General features: G+C 46.2%; 1 protein-coding gene across 5 annotated transcripts in view; it reads left to right on the top strand.

Annotated features, from left to right (window-relative positions):
• Positions 1 to 21,194, top strand: part of NFYC (nuclear transcription factor Y subunit gamma) — a 62,877-nt gene that overhangs the window by 40,015 nt on the left and 1,668 nt on the right. For all 5 annotated transcript variants that reach the window (XM_022575388.3, XM_022575387.3, XM_022575390.3 and 2 more), the window contains exons 3-9: positions 815 to 886; positions 2,302 to 2,415; positions 5,927 to 6,022; positions 10,873 to 11,046; positions 14,802 to 14,960; positions 18,549 to 18,656; positions 21,123 to 21,182. In XM_022575388.3, coding sequence (XP_022431096.1) covers positions 815 to 886; positions 2,302 to 2,415; positions 5,927 to 6,022; positions 10,873 to 11,046; positions 14,802 to 14,960; positions 18,549 to 18,656; positions 21,123 to 21,182 — 783 coding nt within the window. The remainder of the gene's footprint in view (positions 1 to 814; positions 887 to 2,301; positions 2,416 to 5,926; positions 6,023 to 10,872; positions 11,047 to 14,801; positions 14,961 to 18,548; positions 18,657 to 21,122; positions 21,183 to 21,194) is intronic.

Genomic DNA, 21,194 nt, shown 5'->3' with positions numbered 1-21,194 from the left:
TTTTCCATACTCTTCTACTCCCACCCCCATCCCCAAGCAGATTTTGGAGACAAGGCCTTTGCTGCTGTGATGGGAAAGGAGCTCCTCCGCAATTTCTGGTGTCACATTAGTGCAAAGGTCAGAAATAGGCAGTGCCGGGCTTCCCTGGTGGCGCAGTGGTTGAGAGTCCGCCTGCCGATGCAGGGGACACGGGTTCGTGCCCCAGTCCGGGAGGATCCCACATGCCGCGGAGCGGCTGGGCCCCGTGAGCCATGGCCGCTGAGCCTGCGCGTCCGGAGCCTGTGCTCCACAGCGGGAGAGGCCACAACAGTGAGAGGCCCGTGTACCGCAAAAAAAAAAAAAAAGGCAATAGGCAGTGCCACGTTGGCTGATGAGATCAGTCACTGTGGTCAGGTGCTGCTGGCACTTGCCCTTGCAGTCCTTGATTAGAAGGAAGAACTGGAGGAAAATCCCTAAGACAAAAATCTCATTTTAACCTGCATGCAAGCTGGTAAACTTTCTTGGGTGAGGGGAAGACACGTATAATACATCTCTGTATTGTGCTGGCAAAGAATCTGGTATTGTTTGGGACCACTTTTCATGAGGGCACTGTTAGAAGCCATCATAAGTTTATCCTGAAACCCTTTGTTTGAAGCTCTGCCTTGGTTAAGAAGTATTTTGCCTCTAGAGCTTGTATTTTGTTAATTTCATTTGTACTTCCTCTCCTGCCATATTTTCTGAAAGGAGGGACTAAACCAATCAGAGTGTTTCATGCTGCCTGTCATACCCTGTTGATTATTCCTACCATTTATGTACCTGTTGTTACTCATTTCAGAAAGATTTCCGAGTACAGGAACTCCCACTGGCTCGTATTAAGAAGATTATGAAACTGGATGAAGATGTGAAGGTGAATTCACATTCATTTTCATTATTCATATTGAAAGTAAAACGATGGGAAAATTATTGCTCATTTCTCTAGAGCTCAAAGTCTAATTAAACAAAAATGAAAATAATATTGTCTGTTGCTTTTTTATTTGGATTCTCTCTAAAATTGTTATGTGAGCTAAAATTGAACAGTTTTAATTGTTGTATGGTCTTCTCTGAAAATTGGGGATATCCTGTTTTCCAGATGTTGAAAAGATGCTGAGTATTTGCTTTTTGAATCGCCCGATTCTTTCCACTGTGTAATGTGAACGTGTATCATCTCATCAACAGGACAGTGACGTCTTCCTAGCATCTTATTGCAATCTCTAGTTTGTTGATCTGAGCTCTAAGAAATGTTTGATAATGATATTGCACTTGTTCTAACTTTTCAATCTGTAAGTTGTTTCACAGGATTTATACTTGTGAGAAGATTTACTTGGGGTGGCCTTTTCTGTATTCCTAGGAGTCCACAGCCTGTTGCAGTTCTCACAGGAAAAGAGCAACTGTCTCTCTTTCCACTCAAAATTGATAGTCTCTTGTATTTGTGAGGAAAGCTAACAGTTTACCACAGTTTTCCCTTTTATTAGCTAACTTCTTCCTCATGGTAACCCTGAGAGATTTGATAGGATAAGAATTGTTAGTTTCACCATTCTATAGATATGGAAATAGACACAAAGAGGTTAAAAGTGTCTCACCCAGCATAGAAGAACCGAGATCCCAATTCTCACCTCCTACTTCCTTAACTCCAGAGCTCTTCCCGTGGCTATATCCTGCATAGACCACCTCACCAAGGGTTCAGAGCTTTGTTTGACCAAGAGTTTGAACTTTGAATTCAGACTTGGCAAGGCAGCTTGCATTACTTGAGCACTTACTGTGTGCCAGGCCTTGTGCTGGGTGCTTTTATATATATTATCTCATTTGATTCCCACAGCAACCCTGGAAGGTTGTTATCCTCTTTTTCACTATGTGAAAAATAAAGCCCAAAAGAATGGGAAGCCAGAGATTTTCCCTAAATCCGTTGGCTCTCATACTCATTATCTTTCCCCACATTGTCTCCCTTTGGATTAGAACCTAAATCCTACCACTTACTGGCTCTATGGACATAGGCAAATCACTTCATCTCTCCTAAACCCTGTTTCTCTGAAAGGCTATTATGAGAGAAAGAAAGTGCATGGCAGGTGCTAGATAAATATCCTTTTTCCCTCTTCCCTTCTTCTGTCTGCTACCTGCTTTGTCCCTACTCGTGGATTTATTTTACCTTGGAATCTTATAAGGCTACCAACTTCTTGTTTTCTAGCCCTTGCCCCATAGCCCAAGGTAGGACATGAGGTAAGGGACGAACTGACTGGTTTGAATGACTTGCTGGTGATTGACAGGGAGGGCCTACGTCTGTTACAGATGATCAGTGCAGAAGCCCCTGTGCTGTTTGCCAAGGCGGCCCAGATTTTTATCACTGAGTTGACTCTTCGAGCCTGGATCCACACAGAGGATAACAAGCGCCGGACTCTTCAGGTAATATTGTAGAAAATTAGGCAAGAGCTGCCTTTGCCTTCTTCTGTTGCATGGCTTTGGACCAAAGTTTTTGTTTTTCCTTAGGACTCTGTCAAGCTGATATGTTTAACTGGCATCTTCCTCTACTGCTAGGAGGCAGGCAGACCATATAGCCAAGATAGTCTTTATTTCCCCACCAAGAATCTTAATTTCCAACTCTCCTGTTTTTCACAGCTCAGTGACTGAACTTTGTACTTGGTGAGCTCTCACTATAAACAGAGGCTAAAGTGGTATTTATCTATTTCCAGATCTAAACAACTTCTGGTTGGAAGCCTTGAGAGACTCCAGAAAAGAACAGTCCCAGGAAGAATAGTCTCACTAACCTCATTAGCCTTTTTGTTCCTTCCCTACTTTCCTGGGAATCCTTTTCTTCTTCTTTCATGTTTCCTTTTTTATTTTAATCCAGCAATTCAGCATTCATGTTGTATGAGGACCCCTTGGTCATTGGCTCTAGAGGCCCTCCGCTCAACATCCAGGCCCTAGTTGTTAGAGGAAAGGTTTCCCAGACATAAGAGGAAGGGTGTGACAGATACAAGAGTGACAGTATTTTAACAACAAAGCCAAGGAAGTAAATTATGCTTTCTGTTTCCCTTTATCTCCAAAATTGAAAATTCATGCTTTTATTCATTTATCTTACAGATATTAAATGAATACCCACAATGTGCCAAGCACTGTTCTAGGCCCTGGGGACTAATACACAAAACAGACAAAAACTCCTACCCTTGGGGAGTCTATATTCTAGTGCAGCCAGACATTGAAAACTTATTTTATGCTGTCTTGAAGGAAGTCTGTGAATTTAGAGAGATCCAATTAAAGCTACCTTCGAGATCAATTCAGATTAAAAAATAAAATGGGCAAAGCACTTGAACAGGCCCTTCAAAACAGAAGATACCCAGATGACCAATAAGCATATGAAAAGGTATACAACATCATTTGTCATCTGGGAAATACAGATTAAAACCACAATGAGATACTGGTTTACACCCACTACAATGGCTAAAATAAAAAAGACTGACAATACCAAGTGTTGACAAGGAAGTGAAGTGACCGAAACGTTTATTGCTGGTCAGAATGTAAGGTGCGATCACCTTGGAAAACTATTTGGCACTTTCTAATAAAGTTAAACATGTTCCTTATCCTAAGACCCAGCCATACCACTCCTACGTGTACACCCAAGTGTGGACATTGTTGTATTGGAATGTTCATAACAACCTTGTTTATAATAGCCCAAAACTGGAAACAACTCAAATATCCATCAAGATGTAAATATATTAACAAATTGATATATTCATAAAATGGATTACTACTCAACAATAAAAGAAGCAAACTGTTTATTCCTACAACAACATGGATGAATCTCAATAATATTAAGCAAAAGAAACCAGAGGAAAAAATTACGTAGCACGTACACCATATACTGTCACCATCTGTGATGACAGAAATCAGAGTTGTTGTTGCCTCAGATTGGTAGGGGAAGGAAGTTGACTGGAAAGGGATAGAAGGAAACTTTGTCTGTTCTTATCTGGGTGATAGCTACCTGGGTGCATATATTTATTCAAATTCATCAAGCTGTGTACTTAAGATTTCTGTATTTTTTTTACTAAATACGATAATCAGTAAAATACTAGCATTAAAAAAGCCAAAATAAAAATGTTAAAAAGACCCATTTAAGTATATCTGTTTCCAAAATTCTGTAGAACACTTTGGTGTATGTTTGGAGGTGATTTTTTTTTTCTCCCCCTCATTCTATCCATTGATGAGCCATTTGGGTAGCTTGAGTAGGTGACATCATCAAGAACATGATACTACATCGTACTAATCTTAAATGAGACCTGGCAGCCTTAAGATGTGCCCTGCTTCGGTTGGGAGGGTTTATTATCAAGCTGGTGGCTGGCAAGAAGGGTGGACTGGAGTTTTGCATTTCAATGGCTTGGGGCCATCACAAAGACAAGGGAAGGAAAATTTCCATCCCCTCCTATTTTGTCTGATGAGTCACCTTCTTTTAAGATGTGATATATAGGGCTTGCTAAGGATTTCTGTTAGCATGTTGACTTTTCCCTCCAACATTTTATTATGTTGGAAAAGTCAACATGCTAACGCACAAAAAAATTTGAACATAAGCAGAGTTTACAGTGAACACCTGTATACTGACCGCCTAGATCCTACCGTTAACATTTTACTTGTTTTGTTCCCATGTCTGTCTTTCTCTCTATCTATCAAGTCATCTATTTTTTTTTGAAGATGCACAGCCACCATTGCTGCTCCAAAGTCAGTTTATTTATTTGTTTTTATTTTTAATTTATTTTTGGCTGCACTGTGTCTTCATTGCTGTGCGTGGGCAAGTGGGGGCTACTCTTCGTTGCAATGCGTGGGCTTCTCATTGCGGTGGCTTGTTGCAGAGCATGGGCTCTATGTTTGCGGGCTTCAGTAGTTGTGGCACACAGGCTTAGTTGTTCCGTGGCATGTGGGATCTTCCCGGACCAGGGCTTTAACCCGCGTCCCCTGCATTGACAGGCGGATTCTTAACTACTGCGCCATCAGGGAAGTCCCCAAGTCATGTATTTTTATATGCATTTAAAAGTTTACATTCCCCTGAACACTTCAACATATGTCTCACTCACCATAGTTCACTGTTTTTTTCTGTTTTTTCCTTTGCTTTAAAATTGTCATACAGTGAAGTACACAGATCTTAAGTATACATAGTGTGTTGGTTTTTAATTAAAAATCTTTTAATTTTATTATTTAAAGAAAGGGAATGTCACTCTTAGAAAGAACGCCATCAGAGCAGACCGTGGTTTCAGTAGCGTTAGTCAGCTGACTTGGTCTCTACCCACCCTGCCTCTGTTCTAGTGACTTCAGGCTTCCAGTGTTCATGTCATGTGGAACAAGATTTAAACTGTGGATTTGACATTGTGATTTTGAATTTCAAAATAAAAATTGTAGCCTTGTAGGAACTAACATATATAGATCCAATGACTAGAAAATATTGCAAAAAGTTATTGAATTAGGATTTCAGCAAAGAGATTCAAAATAGATTATAACTACTTGTGAACCAAAGAGCCAAAATATTATTTAGGGGCTTAAAAAGTTATAAGGTTGAATGATAGTCTAACCTTGCTAACCACAGAATGACCAGAAACGTGTCAGTTAAGATTGCTAGATTTGTACAGATGTATCTGGAGGATGATAATTTAGGATCCAGCGGAAGTGGTAATAGTTGGAGCCTCAAATATACAGTTTGTAGAGCATGAGCTACATTTATCTCTTTTTTGTCAGTGTTTGTCCATCAGGTCTGATCATTTGAAGTTTATAAGAGTTTGGTTGTACTACTTTTGGCCTGTAGGCTTGGCCATGGGTATTTAATTTGGCTTAGAAGTCATCATCTTACCTTACTTGTAACTTGGAGAGTAGAAAGCCAGGTGAACTAGTTTCTCCCCAGGCTAATTTTTCACTCTGCTTTTCTTTGTTACAGAGGAATGATATCGCCATGGCAATTACAAAATTTGATCAGTTTGACTTTCTCATCGATATTGTTCCAAGAGATGAGCTGAAACCACCAAAGCGTCAGGTGAGCTGGGAAGGCATTGCTCCTGCTGCTGCTGCTGCTGACTAGAGAGTGCCTTGCATCCTGGTGTCAGATACGCTCCTTTTCCTCTCGCAGCACAAGTCATTTGCTCTTCTTTTGCTTTTCTTTCTGTAGACAAGATCCATCCTTAACATCTCCTCCTGTTACTCATTTAGGGATGCTTTTAAGTCAGTGCCTCTGAGGTGGAATTTCAGTGAAAACAGACAAAATGAAAATGAAAGACTTTAGTTACAACAGTAAAGTGAAGCTCATTTCGAGGTATCCTAGGAAGTCCGTCAGAGTTCTTAATCTGGGATGGGAGAGCAAGTTACAGATTTTAGATTTCCAAGAAACAGCTTCTGTGTGTGCATAGTGGTGTCTGGAGTGAGTGGACTGGGTTTTCTCTTAGTCTAGATTGTGGTTCTCTGCACAGTGCGCTGGCTGCACATTAGAATCACCTGTTAGGGTTTAAAAACTACCAGTCCCTAGGCCCCGCCCCCTACACCAGCTGAATCAGAATCTGCGAGGGGGGGAGGCCCAGGCATTAGTGCTTTTTAAAGCTCTCCGGATGCTTTTAATGTGTAACCATATTTGAGAACCACCACTTAAGCAACCTTTCTAAGCAGTCATGAGAAAGAATGTGAGTGTCTGCCTTTCCTGGTCTTCTGTCTGCTCCTCTCCAGAGGTCACACCATTGTTTTTCAGCACTTTGGGTGCATAAAGCTCTTAATTGCAGTTGTGATAGACCCCTCTCCTGTATAGCTCATCATTTTAGGCATGCAGATTGCATGACTCACTAGATGTAGTAGAGATGCTTGGGGAATAGTGGCAGAGTCTGGCAGGAGCAAAGCTGAGCCTTGATCTGCTTTCTCTGTTTTGTTAATAAAATTTTAAGCGTTTTTAATGAATTATTTCATAGTGTATTGTCCTTAGAAACAGGAGTCATTCAGTGACGACCATTCTCCTGTGCCGTCTCACGTTAATAGCGAGTAGGAGAGTGTAGGAGAAGTGGGCATCTTAAACACCCTTTGTAATTCCGACCCTGCCTGAGGGTCTTTGGGTTAGCAAGCCCTCTGCACCTCCTTCCTAGAGCGGGGTGCCCCACTGCGTCTTCGTTCTTCCTGGGCAGTCTTTGCTGCTGTAAACATCCTTGACTGGAAGCTGTAAGGCGCTCCAGGGAGCTTTCAGTCGGATGTTTACAGCGGCAGGCTGCCACGGTCGTCCCGCTGTGCATCGCCTTTGAAACATTGCAGGTTTGTGCCCACGGCTCAGTTCCTCCTGTTAGTGCTTCCCTCCTCTCTGAGAAGTCACCACAACAAGAACTCAGACCACTTCGCTTCCTTCAGAACAGTTGATAGCATTCACCCATTCTCCTTGTTGGAATTTGTTTCAGAAGCCCCCTTTAGACCAAGGTGGTGAGCTCTGTGACAAAATCAGGCCTTGCTCGGGCTCCTTGCACCAACTCCTGCTTGTTCCCTGGGGCTGCCTGCCGAGCCAGCTGGCTAGAGAGAATGGTCATGTCCTCTCCCTTCCTCCAGCGTCCTCAGTGCTTGACTCTCTTAGGGTGTCAGAGAGCTCCTTGTTACATCCTAGCCTGACTCAGAATGCTATGATCCATCTCCTTTAAAGTGTGTCTAGCTGAAACAGCTCAGTTTCTGAACTGAACAGGTTCAGTTCTTTGCAGGTGTTCAGGCCATTGATCGGCATCCTATTCGGGAGAGCTACTGCCTGGCCTTTGAAAGGTTGAGATTGCTGAAAGCTGGCCTGAAATTCTAAGATAGCACTTTTAATCCTCTGTAGACATGATGTTTTCCCAAGCTCCAAATTGGCTGGCACCTTCCTTAAGTCCTTTAAAAGCGCCTCCTCTCCAGAACTCACCCTTTCTGAAGGAGGGAGCAGTTCATTCTTGCTACTGAAGCAAATGTGCTTTTTTCCAGTCTGGGGCTGGCTGCACAGCACTGTGGTGATGGCTCTAGGATGTGAGGCTGCTTGTTCTCTGGCGTTGTCTATCAGACTCTACTTCTGAAGAGATTCTAAGAGCAGGCACTCTGGTTGGGGAGGCCACTGCTAAAGCTGGGCAAGCGCCCCATTCTGGATTGATCCAGTCATTCAGAGATTGTTCTAGCACAGGGGGTGATTTCCCACTGCTCGGGAAAGAAACGAGCCAGAAATGCTGAGTTGTGCATCTAAGGCCCTTGACTTCCCTGAGGTGCGTGGGGATGTCTTCTTGTTCTTTGGGGAAGCAAGACCACTCAAGCAGAAGACAGTTGAGGCCTGACTCCTGCCCCACTAAAACTGTGAGTTGAAAGTTCCCGCTCATTGAAATGTCATTTCCTCTTCACCCATTTCTTTAAACCAATCATAATCACTCCCTTGCTAGCTTGACCTCCATTGGCGGAATGAGTATTCATAATGCAGAAGAAGCTTAGATATGCCTCCTTCCATTCCAGTGATTTGAGAGCTGTCATGCCTGTCCTCACAACACAAACCTTGGTGCCTCTATTTGATACTCACAGAAGTGTCCTAGACACTGCCTAGTTCATAAACAGTTTAAGAGCATACAGTAGGCATCATAGGAGAAGCTCTTTACATGTTCTCACAGCTTTTGGCAAGGGATATTTTAGCTTCTGAAAGTGGTACTTAAAGGGTTTGCTATTTGTCTGGCAAAAAGACCATATTCACTTGCAGATTAGCTACAGTCAAGGATAACTGGAGACAGAACAATGACAGGTCAGGGCTGGTAAATGCCAGTGGCTCCCTACTCCCTAAGACTTCCTACAAGTTAGTTCTAGGGGTCTTAGTCCTCTGTACCCTCTCATCACCCAAGAGCTTTTCCAAGTTAGTTTGGATTTCAGTGGTTGATGTTTCTTATAGAATGGGAAGGGAGTTCTGAGTGGAAAATAAATTCATTGAACCTATTTCAGGAGCCTTGAAAAGAGCAGTTGGCCTTTGTTTCTTCGCTAAGGAGGGTGTCAGTATTATCCCTGTCACAGCCAAGATCAAGTTGACTGGCTGACCTTTATTTATAATGGTGAGAAGTTGGAGTTGAAGTGGAGGTGATGTTGTCACAGTTAAGTTGTTCTGGAAACTGAGACCTAGATGAAAATAAAAGGGGACCTCCTTTTTCTTCTGCCTCAGCATGATCATGTCCAGGGTTCAAACTGTTTGGGCCTGAAGCACAGAATACATTAACTTAGAAAGTTGGTTCATGTTTGAGGACTAGCTTAGAAACCCAGAATGTTACAAGTGTCTGCCTAGACTGGGTGAATGGCCATTAGGGAACCTTGTCATGCAGAGATCCAAGTTCCTCAGAGGCTAGATATCAGGAGTCCCAGTTTTAGTATCCTGGGCCCCCAGTTACCGGGCAAGCAAAAGAATACCCAGCCCCGTTCTTTAGCGGACAGGCGTGTCTCCTGCACTACGGCCACAGAATCCTAGAGGTAGCAAGAAATTAGGGATTCTTTTCTATTGCTAACAACTGTTGGGTTCAAGAGAATTTTTCATACTCCCAACTTGGGTTAAAAAAAGTACTTTCCTACCTCCGGTTGTCTGCCCGGCTCTATGAATCCATTCATCATTCAGCAACTGCTTATTGAGTGCCTGCAAGGAGACAGGTGGTAGCGACAGTGGGGAGGGAGCAAGAGAGAGTGAGGCTTTGCCTTCATAGGGCTTTCATTCTAGCAGGGAAAGTAGTAGAATTTTCCAAGCAAGTACAAAAAAAGTGTAATGAGAAACGGACTGTGGAAGCACAGATTGGGGATGGGGTCAGTACCAACTTTGTAAATGTCACTCTGGAGAGCTTTGGTCCACAGGGTCTCTATAGTGTCTTCTTTTCCTCTTTCCTTGAACCTGGCAAACTTAGTCCAAAACATGGAAGTGAGTAAATTTAGCTGATATTTTGCTCAACAAGCCCAAGTGGTTGTATGTTTCTGTTGTTTTTGTTGTCCCAGGCAGGGCACCATGTGTCGCAGGGCCCTCCGGAGCAGACGCCGATCTGTGTCAGTGGTCAGGGGCCGGCCAACCCTGGACCCTCAGGCTGTAACCATGCCGTAGTGTGTGTAAACATCCTACACTCTCAGCTGTGAGCTCGAGGTGGCTGGGAGAGGGTTGTTTACTCCTTCTGCCATGGAAAACGTCAGCTGAAGAAGGAACGGTCTCTTCACCCAGCAGATCGGCCAGAGGCCACCCCACTGGAGGGCTGTCCCTCAGGCCCCCTGGGTTGTGCTTCTGTGGCTAAGTACCACCAAACCAGATGTGATGCTGGATAGACATGGCCTCAGTGACCACAGAGCTCTCGACATGCTCTGAAAAGCTGGGCTCTTGCCTACCAGTGTTCTTGATCCTGACATTTGATTCTGAAATTCCAATCCAGAAAAAGCCCTGTTTCCCTTTCCCCTGCTCGTTCCCTCCTGAGGTGGTGGGAACGAAATACAGAGAGTGCTGCCTATTTGGGAGATTGGGATCCAGCCTGAGAGCATGGTATTTGGGGTGCTTGCCGTTAGCACTCTTCTCAGGTCATAGGCCTTGACGGCATTTACTATCAGGCACTGCTAGTGCGTGGTTTTTAGTTACAGTAATTATTTGCCCATTTGCAACTCATCACGCAGTGGGTGATTACTCTGTACTCCAGAAAATTGGCTGTATGTTTTGTGAAGCCTATGGAATCTGTTATTTTTAGTGTGATTTAGCGCAACTGGTCTCTTCGAATCCCCTTTCTCTTGGCTGCAGATGTGGCGAGCTCAGCGTTCAGCAGGCAACTGCACAGAGCCCATTTGGGGGAAGAGCGGACGTTCACTGTGGCAGCTGCTGAGCCGGTTCTTTTCCTCTTACCTGCCCCTCCTTCTGCCCCACAGGAGGAGGTGCGCCAATCTGTGACTCCTGCCGAGCCCGTCCAGTACTACTTCACGCTGGCTCAGCAGCCCACTGCCGTCCAGGTCCAGGGACAGCAGCAAGGCCAGCAGACCACCAGCTCCACAACCACCATCCAGCCCGGGCAGATCATCATTGCACAGCCTCAGCAGGGCCAGGTCTGTGAACCGCGGAGGGTGCCGGCCCAGCCAGACAGCACCTCTTAGGTTTGGGATGGGCAAAGTGTGACTGGGGCAGAGGGGCGGTCAGATCACCCGGTCCTGTAGAGGACTGGATTTGAATTCTGGAGACCTGGGCTTTTCCCCAGATTCAGCCACTGAGGTGATGTGTCACCTGATCTCTCTGGACCCTGGTTTCCTTGTGGGTCATATGAGGAAAGTGCAGTGAGCAAGACATTCTCCAGGATCCCTAAAAAGTTTTAGGAGGAAAAAAAATCTTTATATTGCCCCCATGAAGAATAGTGACATATATATATTTTTTTTTTTGGCGGTACGTGGGCCTCTCACTGTTGTGGCCTCTCCCGTTGCGGAGCACAGGCTCCGGACGCGCAGGCTCAGCGGCCATGGCTCACGGGCCCAGCCACTCCGTGGCATGTGGGATCGTCCCGGACCGGGGCACGAACCCGTGTCCCCTGCATCGGCAGGCGGACTCTCAACCACTGCGCCACTAGGGAAGCCTAGTGACATCTTTTAAGTGGACTCCGTGCCTGCTGTCTGTGTCTCCCACCAGAATTGGAATTTGTACCCTCAAGGGGGAGATCAGGCATCATTGCCAGCTTGCATACCTCTCCTCTCCTTTTCCCCATCATTTCTGTGTCCCACCAAATTTGTGTCAGGTGACTTTGTTTTTACAATAGTAATCAGAAGGTTCCTTCTCGTCTGAAAGCAGTTAACATCCACATGCTTGGGGATCACGAGAGGCTGAAGAGAACTATGTTTTTGTTTTTGCACGTCTTTATTGGAGTATAATTGCTTTACCGTGTGGTGTTAGTTTCTGCTGTACAACAAAGTGAGTCAGCTGTACGTATACATATGTCCCCATATCCCCTCCCTCTTGAGCCTCCCTCCCACTCTCCCTTTCCCACCCCTCTAGGTGGTCACAAAGCACTGAGCTGATCTCCCTGTGCTATGCGGCTGCTTCCCACTAGCTATCTATATTTGGTAGTGTATATATGTCAATGCTACTCTCACTTCGTCCCAGCTTCCCCGCCACCCCCGTGTCCTCAGGTCCATTCTGTACGTCTGCATCTTTATCCCTGTCCTGCCCCTAGGGAGAACTATGTTTTCTGAGCTCTGACTCCAGATTCCCTGCCAATCATTAATTTATTTATTCATCAAACATTGGACGTCCTCTTAGATAAAGTCCAGTGCTATGTGTTGGGGACACAAGCATGAATAAAACAGTCCCTATTTTAAAGAATTCAAGAATCTAGTTGGGGCTACAAATACTTGAAGGTTACACCACTTGCCACGTGGGAAGTATAAGATATTCTTAGGATTGTGTAGAGGGTGTTATGGGAGCACTTCAAAGTGGGTACCTAACAAAGATGTGAAGGAGGTGGAAGGAGATGTCAGAGAAATTTCCCTGAAGGGAATAATATGAGTCTTAGAGGGAACAATGGAAATGAATCAAATAAAGAGGGAAGGAGGGCTTTCCCAGGAGAGGGCACAGCACGAGCAAAGGCTTGGAGGCGAGAAACAGCACGGGGAAAATGGTAGGAGGGGAGGGTACAGTCAGCATAGCGGAACGTCTAGGCAAGTTGAAAAGATAGGCAGAGGACACATCCCAAACAGCCATGTGTATTCTAGTAAGGAGCTGGGTTTGCCTAAAGAAAAAAAGGTTGGAACAGGGGTAGATTTAAATATTACTGTGATTTTAGGATTTATTCCCTGCCCATTTTCTTATCCATGTAACAGAAATTTATTGAGTGCTTGCTCTTTGCAAGACACAGTGTTAGGCAGACGGGGTTTAAAGATGATCACAGCCCAGTCCCTGCCTCAAGGCATCCGCTGCACCATGATGCCTGAGGGACTTTCTTTGGCTAATGTTTGTGCCTCTGCAGTGGTGAGAGCTTTACCTGCCAAAGGCTTATCCCTGTACAAAGCAAACTTCAAGGGAGTCTGCCAAGAGCTGGCTCTGATTGGCTGACCGTTCTAAGAAGCTCATGGCTGTTGTGCCCCGACAGCAGGGCATGCCATGTGTGATTTGACATCTGCCATGCTAGCACGAGCCCTCGTTTTCCTGAAACGACTTAGAAATACCTTGGAAATCCTCTTGGGAAAATTGAGTCGGTAGTACAGTGATGAGTTGGCAGTATGCATTTTTTTTAGTCAGCGAGAATTTCACCTACCTCTTCTTTGCCACCCCAGACTTGCTCAGCTTGGAGCTGATAAGGCTTGTGAGGGCAGTGAAGTTGGTTCCTCCCAGCATCTCCTGTTGTTTCGCTGTCTGGCTGGTTCAGGGTGGCCTTGTACTGTGTCACACCTCCCCGGACCTACAGGAATCGTTGTTTCAAATTGAGTTCAGATACCGTTGCAGGACCAATACCTATTAAAGTTGGAAGAAAAGCATAATTTGTTAAAGTGAATCCTGTGTTTTCTGTCATAAAATTGGAAACATTTATTACTGGAGGTTTGGGGAACAGGCTGAGTTGGAAATCATGGTGTGAGTATAGGAGGTGTTTCCTGTTGACCTAACCCACTGCATGTATTGCCCTCTGTCATCTTTCTTCCCTACCCTCTTGCAGCTTGTAGTAATTTCTCCTTACCTAATAATCCCTTGAGCCCCATCTACAGTTCTCAGAACATATCCCCTTCCCTTGTAACTTTAGATGCAGTGTAGACCTGTGCAGTCAGAAAGTGAGAGCCTCAGAATAACAGCATTGATTGAAGCCCAGGATTCATTAAGACTCTCAGAGTTGTCTTAAGAGGTGATTCTTAATTCAGAGTGGGGAGAAATCATATCCAAAGTGAGGGGTTGGGGTGCAGGTGTGGTTAAAAGGCTCCACTAGCACCACCGCCAGATGAACAAGGCTGGGATCTGTAATGGTCACATCTAGGGCTAAAGTTTTGAGATTAAAAGAAATGACTGATCCTTTTGACAGTTTGAATCTACTGTCTCTCAAAGGAGCAAGTTTCATTGGGCAGTCCTCTAAGTGTGTGTGAAACACAGAATCTTCATATACATTAGACAGAAATTCCTTAAATCTGTGATTCCTGTTTCTAGAAAGTTAGAAGTCTGGCTTTATCAAATTCCGTTACTTACGGGTAGCCTCAGTTAAGGTCCAGGTCTTAACGGTGTCCGGGTCTTAAGGGTGTTTGCCTCGCCCGTGGAAAGCAGTGCTGTGATCCAGAGCAGCTGGCTGGCCAGAGTGGGCTGGAGCCGCTCTGCTGCTTGAATGGGGGTGAAAGCCAGTGTGCCCTTTATGTTTCTTCCAGTGTCCTGCATGCCTGAGAAGGAGCCCAGGGTCCTGAGCTTAGTTAACCCATACTGATCCCACTTCCCATTTAGTTTGCCCTCTAAACTCACCTGCTCCAGACTTGACTTCAGCCATGTCTCAGGCAAATTACCGTGGTTGCTTTTGATTCTCTTGTACCGTATGTGCCTTTCTGTCATTGAAGGGGCTGTGAAGAGTTGAAACGTTTGAAGCATAGAGGTATTCGGGGCCGAGGCAAATATTCTGTACTCTGAGTCTAGAATCCGTTTGGCCTTCCTGTCTTTTATTTTGGAGAGTGACTTGAACAGTGCTCTGAGCCCAAAGGACTCTGTAGGTTGAGCATTGTTAGTGTTGCGATGAGGTCAGGCATTCATGGAGGGGGTTTGCTCCCGGTGAACTGCTCGTTATTAACCCCTTGGTAGGCCTAATGGCTCTGGGCTGGAGCTCAGTCAGCTTTCTCATGACTCTTCCTTCCAGACCACCCCCGTGACCATGCAGGTTGGAGAAGGTCAGCAGGTGCAGATTGTCCAGGCCCAGCCGCAGGGTCAAGCCCAGCAGGCCCAGAGCGGCACTGGCCAGACCATGCAGGTGATGCAGCAGATCATTACGAACACAGGAGAGATCCAGCAGATCCCGGTAAGTCCTGCCCCGCCTTAAGGTCTGCGTGGCACTTTGCTCAGCAGTATAACAGGAAATAGTTAAAGATTTTACACACGCGCGCACACACACACACACACACACACGTACACACACTTCGTTATAAACCTATATTCCCATTACCCCAAACCACAACTTGCTTCACTGTATACGCCCTGCTTTCCTTTAATCCAGGTTCGGGCTCACCACGATGGGGCAGCTCCTCTCCATTTCCCCTCACTCGGCCTACGCAGAGAAGTCATTGTAACCACTCTTCTGTGCCGAGGCCCAAAGGCCCTGTGAGGCAGTCCTAGTCCTGTCTTTTGATTTGCAGAGATTAAGAGGGAGGTGTATAGAGAAGGCCGTAAATACACGTGTTGCGTATTCATGAGTCAGTTCCCAGTGGAGCCTGCAGCAAGGTGTAATTTTGGCTTTCATTTAACTTATCCATTCCTTCACTGTGGACTGCTACTTCCTGTGTGCCTTGAGGGATTTCATTTCTTGGATTTGTTGGCTTTTTCACTTGTACTTGTTCTTTGGTGGAAAAAAAAAAAAGGTCCTTGTCTTAACACTTGCCATCTATTCATTGGTCAGTTTGCCACAAAAAAATGTGGAAAATGAGTGACATGGAGCAGGCCTGTTCCTGCCCCTTGCCCTTCCTATTGTAAATGAAATGTAGGCACATACAGAAACTCACTTGGACTTGGTTAACCATTTCCTTTTTGAAGAAAGTATGCTCAACTCTGTTTTGGGGACTGTTCTTCTTAACAGAGTAATAGGCCAGGAGAAAGCTTAGGAAAGGGGGGTGTGTGCATCCCTCTGTTTACCTCTTCCCTTTTCATCTCTCTCTCTCTCTCTCTCCCCTCCCATCCCCCGCTCCATCTCCCTTTCCCCCCTCCCTTTCCTTCCCCCACGGCGTGGGGCTGGGGGTGGTGACGCCACACACACACACACACACACACACACACACACACACACACACACACACACACACACACACACACACACACACACACACACACACACACACACACACACACACACACACATCAATTCCAGATTCCTTGCAGCCACCAGCCCATGACTTCTCTCACAAATGGTTCTCATTTTTGCATGTGGGGGCACCAAAACAAGTTCAGCTAAGCCAGAGAAGAGTTCACACTTCGTAGTAACTTTTTTTTTTTAAATAAATTTATTTTATTTATTTATTGTTTTTGGCTGCATTGGGTCTTCGTTGCTGCGCACGGGCTTTTCTCTGATTGTGGAGAGCGGGGGCTACTCTTCGTTGCAATGCACGGGCTTCTCATTGCGGTGGCTTCTCCCGTTGTGGAGCACGGGCTCTAGGCACGTGGGCTTCAGTAGTTGTGGCACGTGGGCTCAGTAGTTGTGGCTCGCGGGCTCTAGAGCGCGGGCTCAGTAGTTGTGGCGCACGGGCTTAGTTGCTCCGCGGCATGTGGGATCTTCCCGGACCAGGGCTGGAACCCGTGTCCCCTGCATTGGCAGGCAGACTCCCAACCACTGCGCCACCAGGGAAGCCCTGTAGTAACTTTAACTTGAGTCTTTTAAAGCCTCTGGGGCACAGAAGACTTGTTGCAGAATTTAGGACCTGGTCTTCACTGTATACCTTCTGCAGGAGTCTGCATTTCTAAACTCACCAGAGTGCTCGTATTAGTGATGACCTTTAGGAAGGAAGCTTTGCTCCTCTTTTGAAAGCCCAGGGGGTAGGCTTCTTTGCTCTGTAATTTTAAAAAGGTGTGAGCGTCCTCAGGCCTACCCTTGTGGTAGAGGACTGAAGGGCAGAGCATCACCAGTACCTAAACACAAGCCTGAAAGAAGAGCTTGCTTCTAAGAACTGCTTGGAACTGTTTGGCTCACAGCTTTTCAGTCACATTTGAGTTTCTGCAAAAGAGCTCTTCTCAGCTGGGAAATGTAAAATCCCTATGGCCAGCAGTATACCTTCCCCCACTCCTGGGACAAGGCTTCGGTCTTTCATCCCATGTTCCTCAGCAGGAGTTCTGGTGACTCCTGGTACCAGCCACCATCAGCCTTGGCAGATGAGGTTTCCCAAGCCTCCACCCAGCTGTCTTCCTCCCCATAAGCAACTTAATGTTGCCTGGAAGCCACACTGTGGGATGTAGTGGGGAGTTTAGGCTTGGCATCACAACTTCCCAGCAGCTCCTCTTGGCATGTTCTCAGGAGAGAAATGACTACAGGTCACAATACCTTGCCCTGTCTCCTTTGAACCAGATTATTAATGGGTTTAGATTTTGTGTCCCTCCATCTTGCCTTAAGCGGACAATTCTGGAACGTTCTACCAGGAACTTAAGTGTTAGTCTTTTCTTGGTGGTTCAAATCCTCATTGAGTCTGAAGTTTCAGGGAAGCAGTTTGATTTAACACTGCATGCAGAAGCTTCCTCCTGTCAGCATTTTCCTCACGGAAGTAAAAGCCCCTGCAATGAAGTTAGCTCTTGAAGGCAAGGGGAAATTTTGCTCCAGGACGTGGGAGCAAAAGCTCACCCTCAAGAAGCTCACGCTTACAAGCAAAGCAGGCTAGGCAGCTAGGGAGGGTGGTGTCTGGGCCTCCAGGTAGAGAGAGACCAAATCTGCTGGTCCTCCTGGAGCCGCCTTCATCCCCCCGCATCCTGAGTGTGGCTGTCCGTAGTCCTCCTTTGCTGACTCTTTTCTCTGCTGACTGGTCCTCTCCTCATCCCCATGCTCGAAGCGCTCACTAATGCTTTTGTGCTACGCTGTAGCATTAAGAGCCTGAGTTAAGGCTTTTAGCACACAATTAAATGCAGCATGTGGTATTATTGTATTATCTGAGACTTAATCTTAAGCATGAGGGACTTTAAGGGCATTTTTGTAGCTTTGGTTTCCGATGATGGGGTTTTATGTGAAAGGTTTATTGATTCAGCTTCCCTTTGGGAGGTATTCGGCCAGAAGCTAGTGCTGAACACCAAGGATCCTAAAAGTCCCACAGACCCCTATTGGTCCTGGCTCTTGGGGACAGAGATAGTAAAGTGGGCCAGCTTTCTCTTCCAAGATGTGCAGCATGGGGCTGGGCAGTTCTAGGGCTGTGGTGCGGAGTGATGGCCGTCGGCTTTGGTTACTCCTGGCAGACTCCGGGGCTCTTCTCAGTATTAGATCAGCCGTCCCGGGGACAGGGGTGGGGAAGGGTGGAGACGGAGGGGAGAAAGGCCCCACACTTACGGTATAAGCGTTCCGATAATGTCAGACAGTCTTTGGCATCAAATCTTAACGTAAACTGTGAGCAAATAGCTAAGAGCCAGTGAATGTTGAGGGTCCAGCCGTGCTGTCCTCACATACATGACAAGATCCTCTGGGAATTTTTCCCCAAGTCCATTCAAGGAACATATTCTCTTTTGTGTTGTGTGACTTACGGGGTAGGGATATTATGGTTTTGCTTGTTTGGGTTTCTGTTAAAAAGGAACTTTTCAGGGTCGGCCTTTTTGGAGGGGTCGGGGTGGGGACGGGTAGGGGACAGTCACCATTTCTTGTCATGGAAAGTTTGCTTGTTTGAGGTTGCATTCAGTCTCCGGTGGTTTGTTTGTCTCTGCCCCTGCCTAGGTGCAGCTGAATGCCGGCCAGCTGCAGTATATTCGCTTAGCCCAGCCTGTATCAGGCACCCAGGTTGTGCAGGGACAGATCCAGACGCTTGCCACCAATGCTCAACAGGTATGTGCTGCAGAGATTCAGGGCTTGAGTTGGGAACCAGCTGGAGCTGGCTTCTGACAAAGTGCTCAGCACACAACTCTCGCCACCTCATCCTTCAGCAAGAGCCGCCTCCACCCCCCGCACGTCTGTTCTGCACCCCAAGGGACAGATGGGGTTTATCGGAGGATTGGATTCAAAGTGTGTCTCTTACCATCGTGCTCTTGAGCGACAAGGAAACTCAAGGCAGGGGAAGCCTCAAGGATACTTGAAGAAAGCCCAGTGTGTGTGTGCGCAGGTCTGACTGGAGGAAGCCTTCTGACAGACTGCCTCATCGTCAGGCTGAGTTTCCATCTTTAAACCTGATGACTGTTGTGATCTGGCACCTCCTGTGCCCCTTGGAAAGCTACTTAGGTTTTTACTTCTACCTTCTCATGCACCCCTAACCAGAGACTGCCCTCCTCATCTCCTCTCATGCCCCGAGATATTGAAGGCTGAGCCACAGGTGCCGAGGGGGCTGCCTCCCTGGGCTTGGGGATTGGGGGATGTGGGTATTATTTGCAGGGGATGGGGGGTGCTGGACAAGGGGAGGCATTGTTAATCAATTCTTTTGCCTCAGACCCAAAAAAAGAAGCGATCGTTAAAAAGCTGGACTCGTCTGGCCCAGTTGCATTTTGGTGATGTATCTATTGACAGTGGTGACAGAGCTGAGTTTGTAGAGCAGGTCTCCAAAGATCTCATTTGGGAAAATATGAGGAATGAGCCAAAAGCCGGGCTTCTGAGCTCCGTATAGTCTCTGGGATCTTTAAAGGCCCACTCTAAACCCATTTCTTGGCTTGCATAAGAATATGGGCTTTTCCCTAATTTCCTGGGGCTCATTGACGTGGAATCAGATCTCAAGATTGGTCCCACCCTTTAGTGTACCCCTCTTTTTTTTTTTTTTTTTAAAAAAAACTTGTAAGATTCTAGCCTGGGATCCAGAAACTTTCTATGGCACAGGGTGGGAGGAAATGAGAAGGAAGAGTTCTTGGTTCCCCAGAGGTCAGTTTTGAGACCAGGAACTAAAGCCAGAAAGTGGGGAAAGTTGGGTGTATAGAGAGGAAGGAGTGAAGCAAGAAGAGGGTGCCTGAGGACAGAGTCTATGTAACAACAGATTGTAATTATAACAACGTGGCACTTCGTAGGTGCTCAGTAAACGTTTGTTGAATGAATGTTAACGTGTAAATGGAATTTAAAGGTGAATGAAACTCTTCTCAACTGATGTGAAGGGCAATCCTGCTGGCCACAGGGCACAGTTAAAACCTTCTCCTCTATGACGAATATTTTCCATTTGTCTCAGGATCATTCATTTATTCTGCAGATATTTCTTCAATATCAATTTACTTTGCACTGAGAGATAGACAAAACTTAGCTCCTGCCCTCAAGCAGGTGGGAGGAGAAAGACCCAAAACAAAGAACACTAGTAAGAAACCCTCATGAAGCCCTTTCATACCTGTCCCCTTGTTTTCCTCATAGCTTCATGGGTAGACCCGATGGGTTGTTTTTGGCCCATTGTGAGGACACTCGAGAAGACAGTCCTTACCTTGCAGGGTGGCTGTGATGATTCCAGGAGAAGGTACACAGAAAACATTAGCTAGTCAAATGTTCCATAGATAACATATACGCACACAAACATTCTTCAGTCTTTTTTCTGGTCTACCAAGTTGTCTGCAGCAACTGGCATTATACGATGCAGTTCTCCATGTCTGTAAACTTCCTTTAAAATGTATTTAAAATGCCCACATAAGATTTTAAGCACATGTGATAAATGTTTTCCTTACCGCCCCCCCGCCCCCCCGCCTTGGCCCAGAGGGTTGCACGTGGCCTCTCTCGGAAAAAGTACTTCATAGGTTTGCCACAAGGGCTTCCAGGGCCAAGGCCACCTGCTCGCCAGGGTGTTTCATATTCCAGTCAGATAATCTGGGTGATACGGGTTTGGTTTGGAGCCCACCTTCCAAGCATGAAAGGGACCACTCACCACTTTGCCCAGTGTTTTGCAATCTGCCTTCACTGGTTGAAAGACAGACTCTTAGGGTTTCTGCCTAAACCATAAATGTTACGCCCTGTCCTGTCAGTACCTAGGAGCTAGGTGTTTTTGTTTGACTTGAGCCTCAGGCCCCAGAAAGACTTTTTTAGCAAGGGACTGGTTTCGGTGGGGCGGGGGGTAGTTAGGTGGACATTAAGAGAGATGGTTGCAGAAGTTGAATATTGCATGCTCCAGGGTCCTCTATGTGGTGCCAACTCTGAGTAGCTGTCTGTGCTACGGGGTGGGGAGGGACCCTTGTTTTCCTGCTACTCATCAAGCCCCTGTTCTGTGCCAGGCCTCATTCTGGGCACTTTATGTGCATTGTCCTTTTGATCTTCACGACCCTCTCCTGGCTGGTGGGCTGGTGGACTAGTGGACCAGACCCTGCAGCTGATCTGCCTACTTTGCCGTCTTGATTCCTACAGATCACACAGACAGAGGTCCAGCAAGGACAGCAGCAGTTCAGCCAGTTCACGGATGGACAGGTAGGACACCCA

This window comes from Delphinapterus leucas, chromosome 1, assembly GCF_059928025.1.
Source record: "Delphinapterus leucas isolate spDelLeu-1000000601 "Yukka" chromosome 1, BTC_Dleu_Yukka2, whole genome shotgun sequence".
NCBI classification, from domain to species: domain Eukaryota; kingdom Metazoa; phylum Chordata; class Mammalia; order Artiodactyla; family Monodontidae; genus Delphinapterus; species Delphinapterus leucas.
Note: the sequence above shows the minus strand (reverse complement) of the source record. Positions and strands in the feature narration are given on the sequence as shown.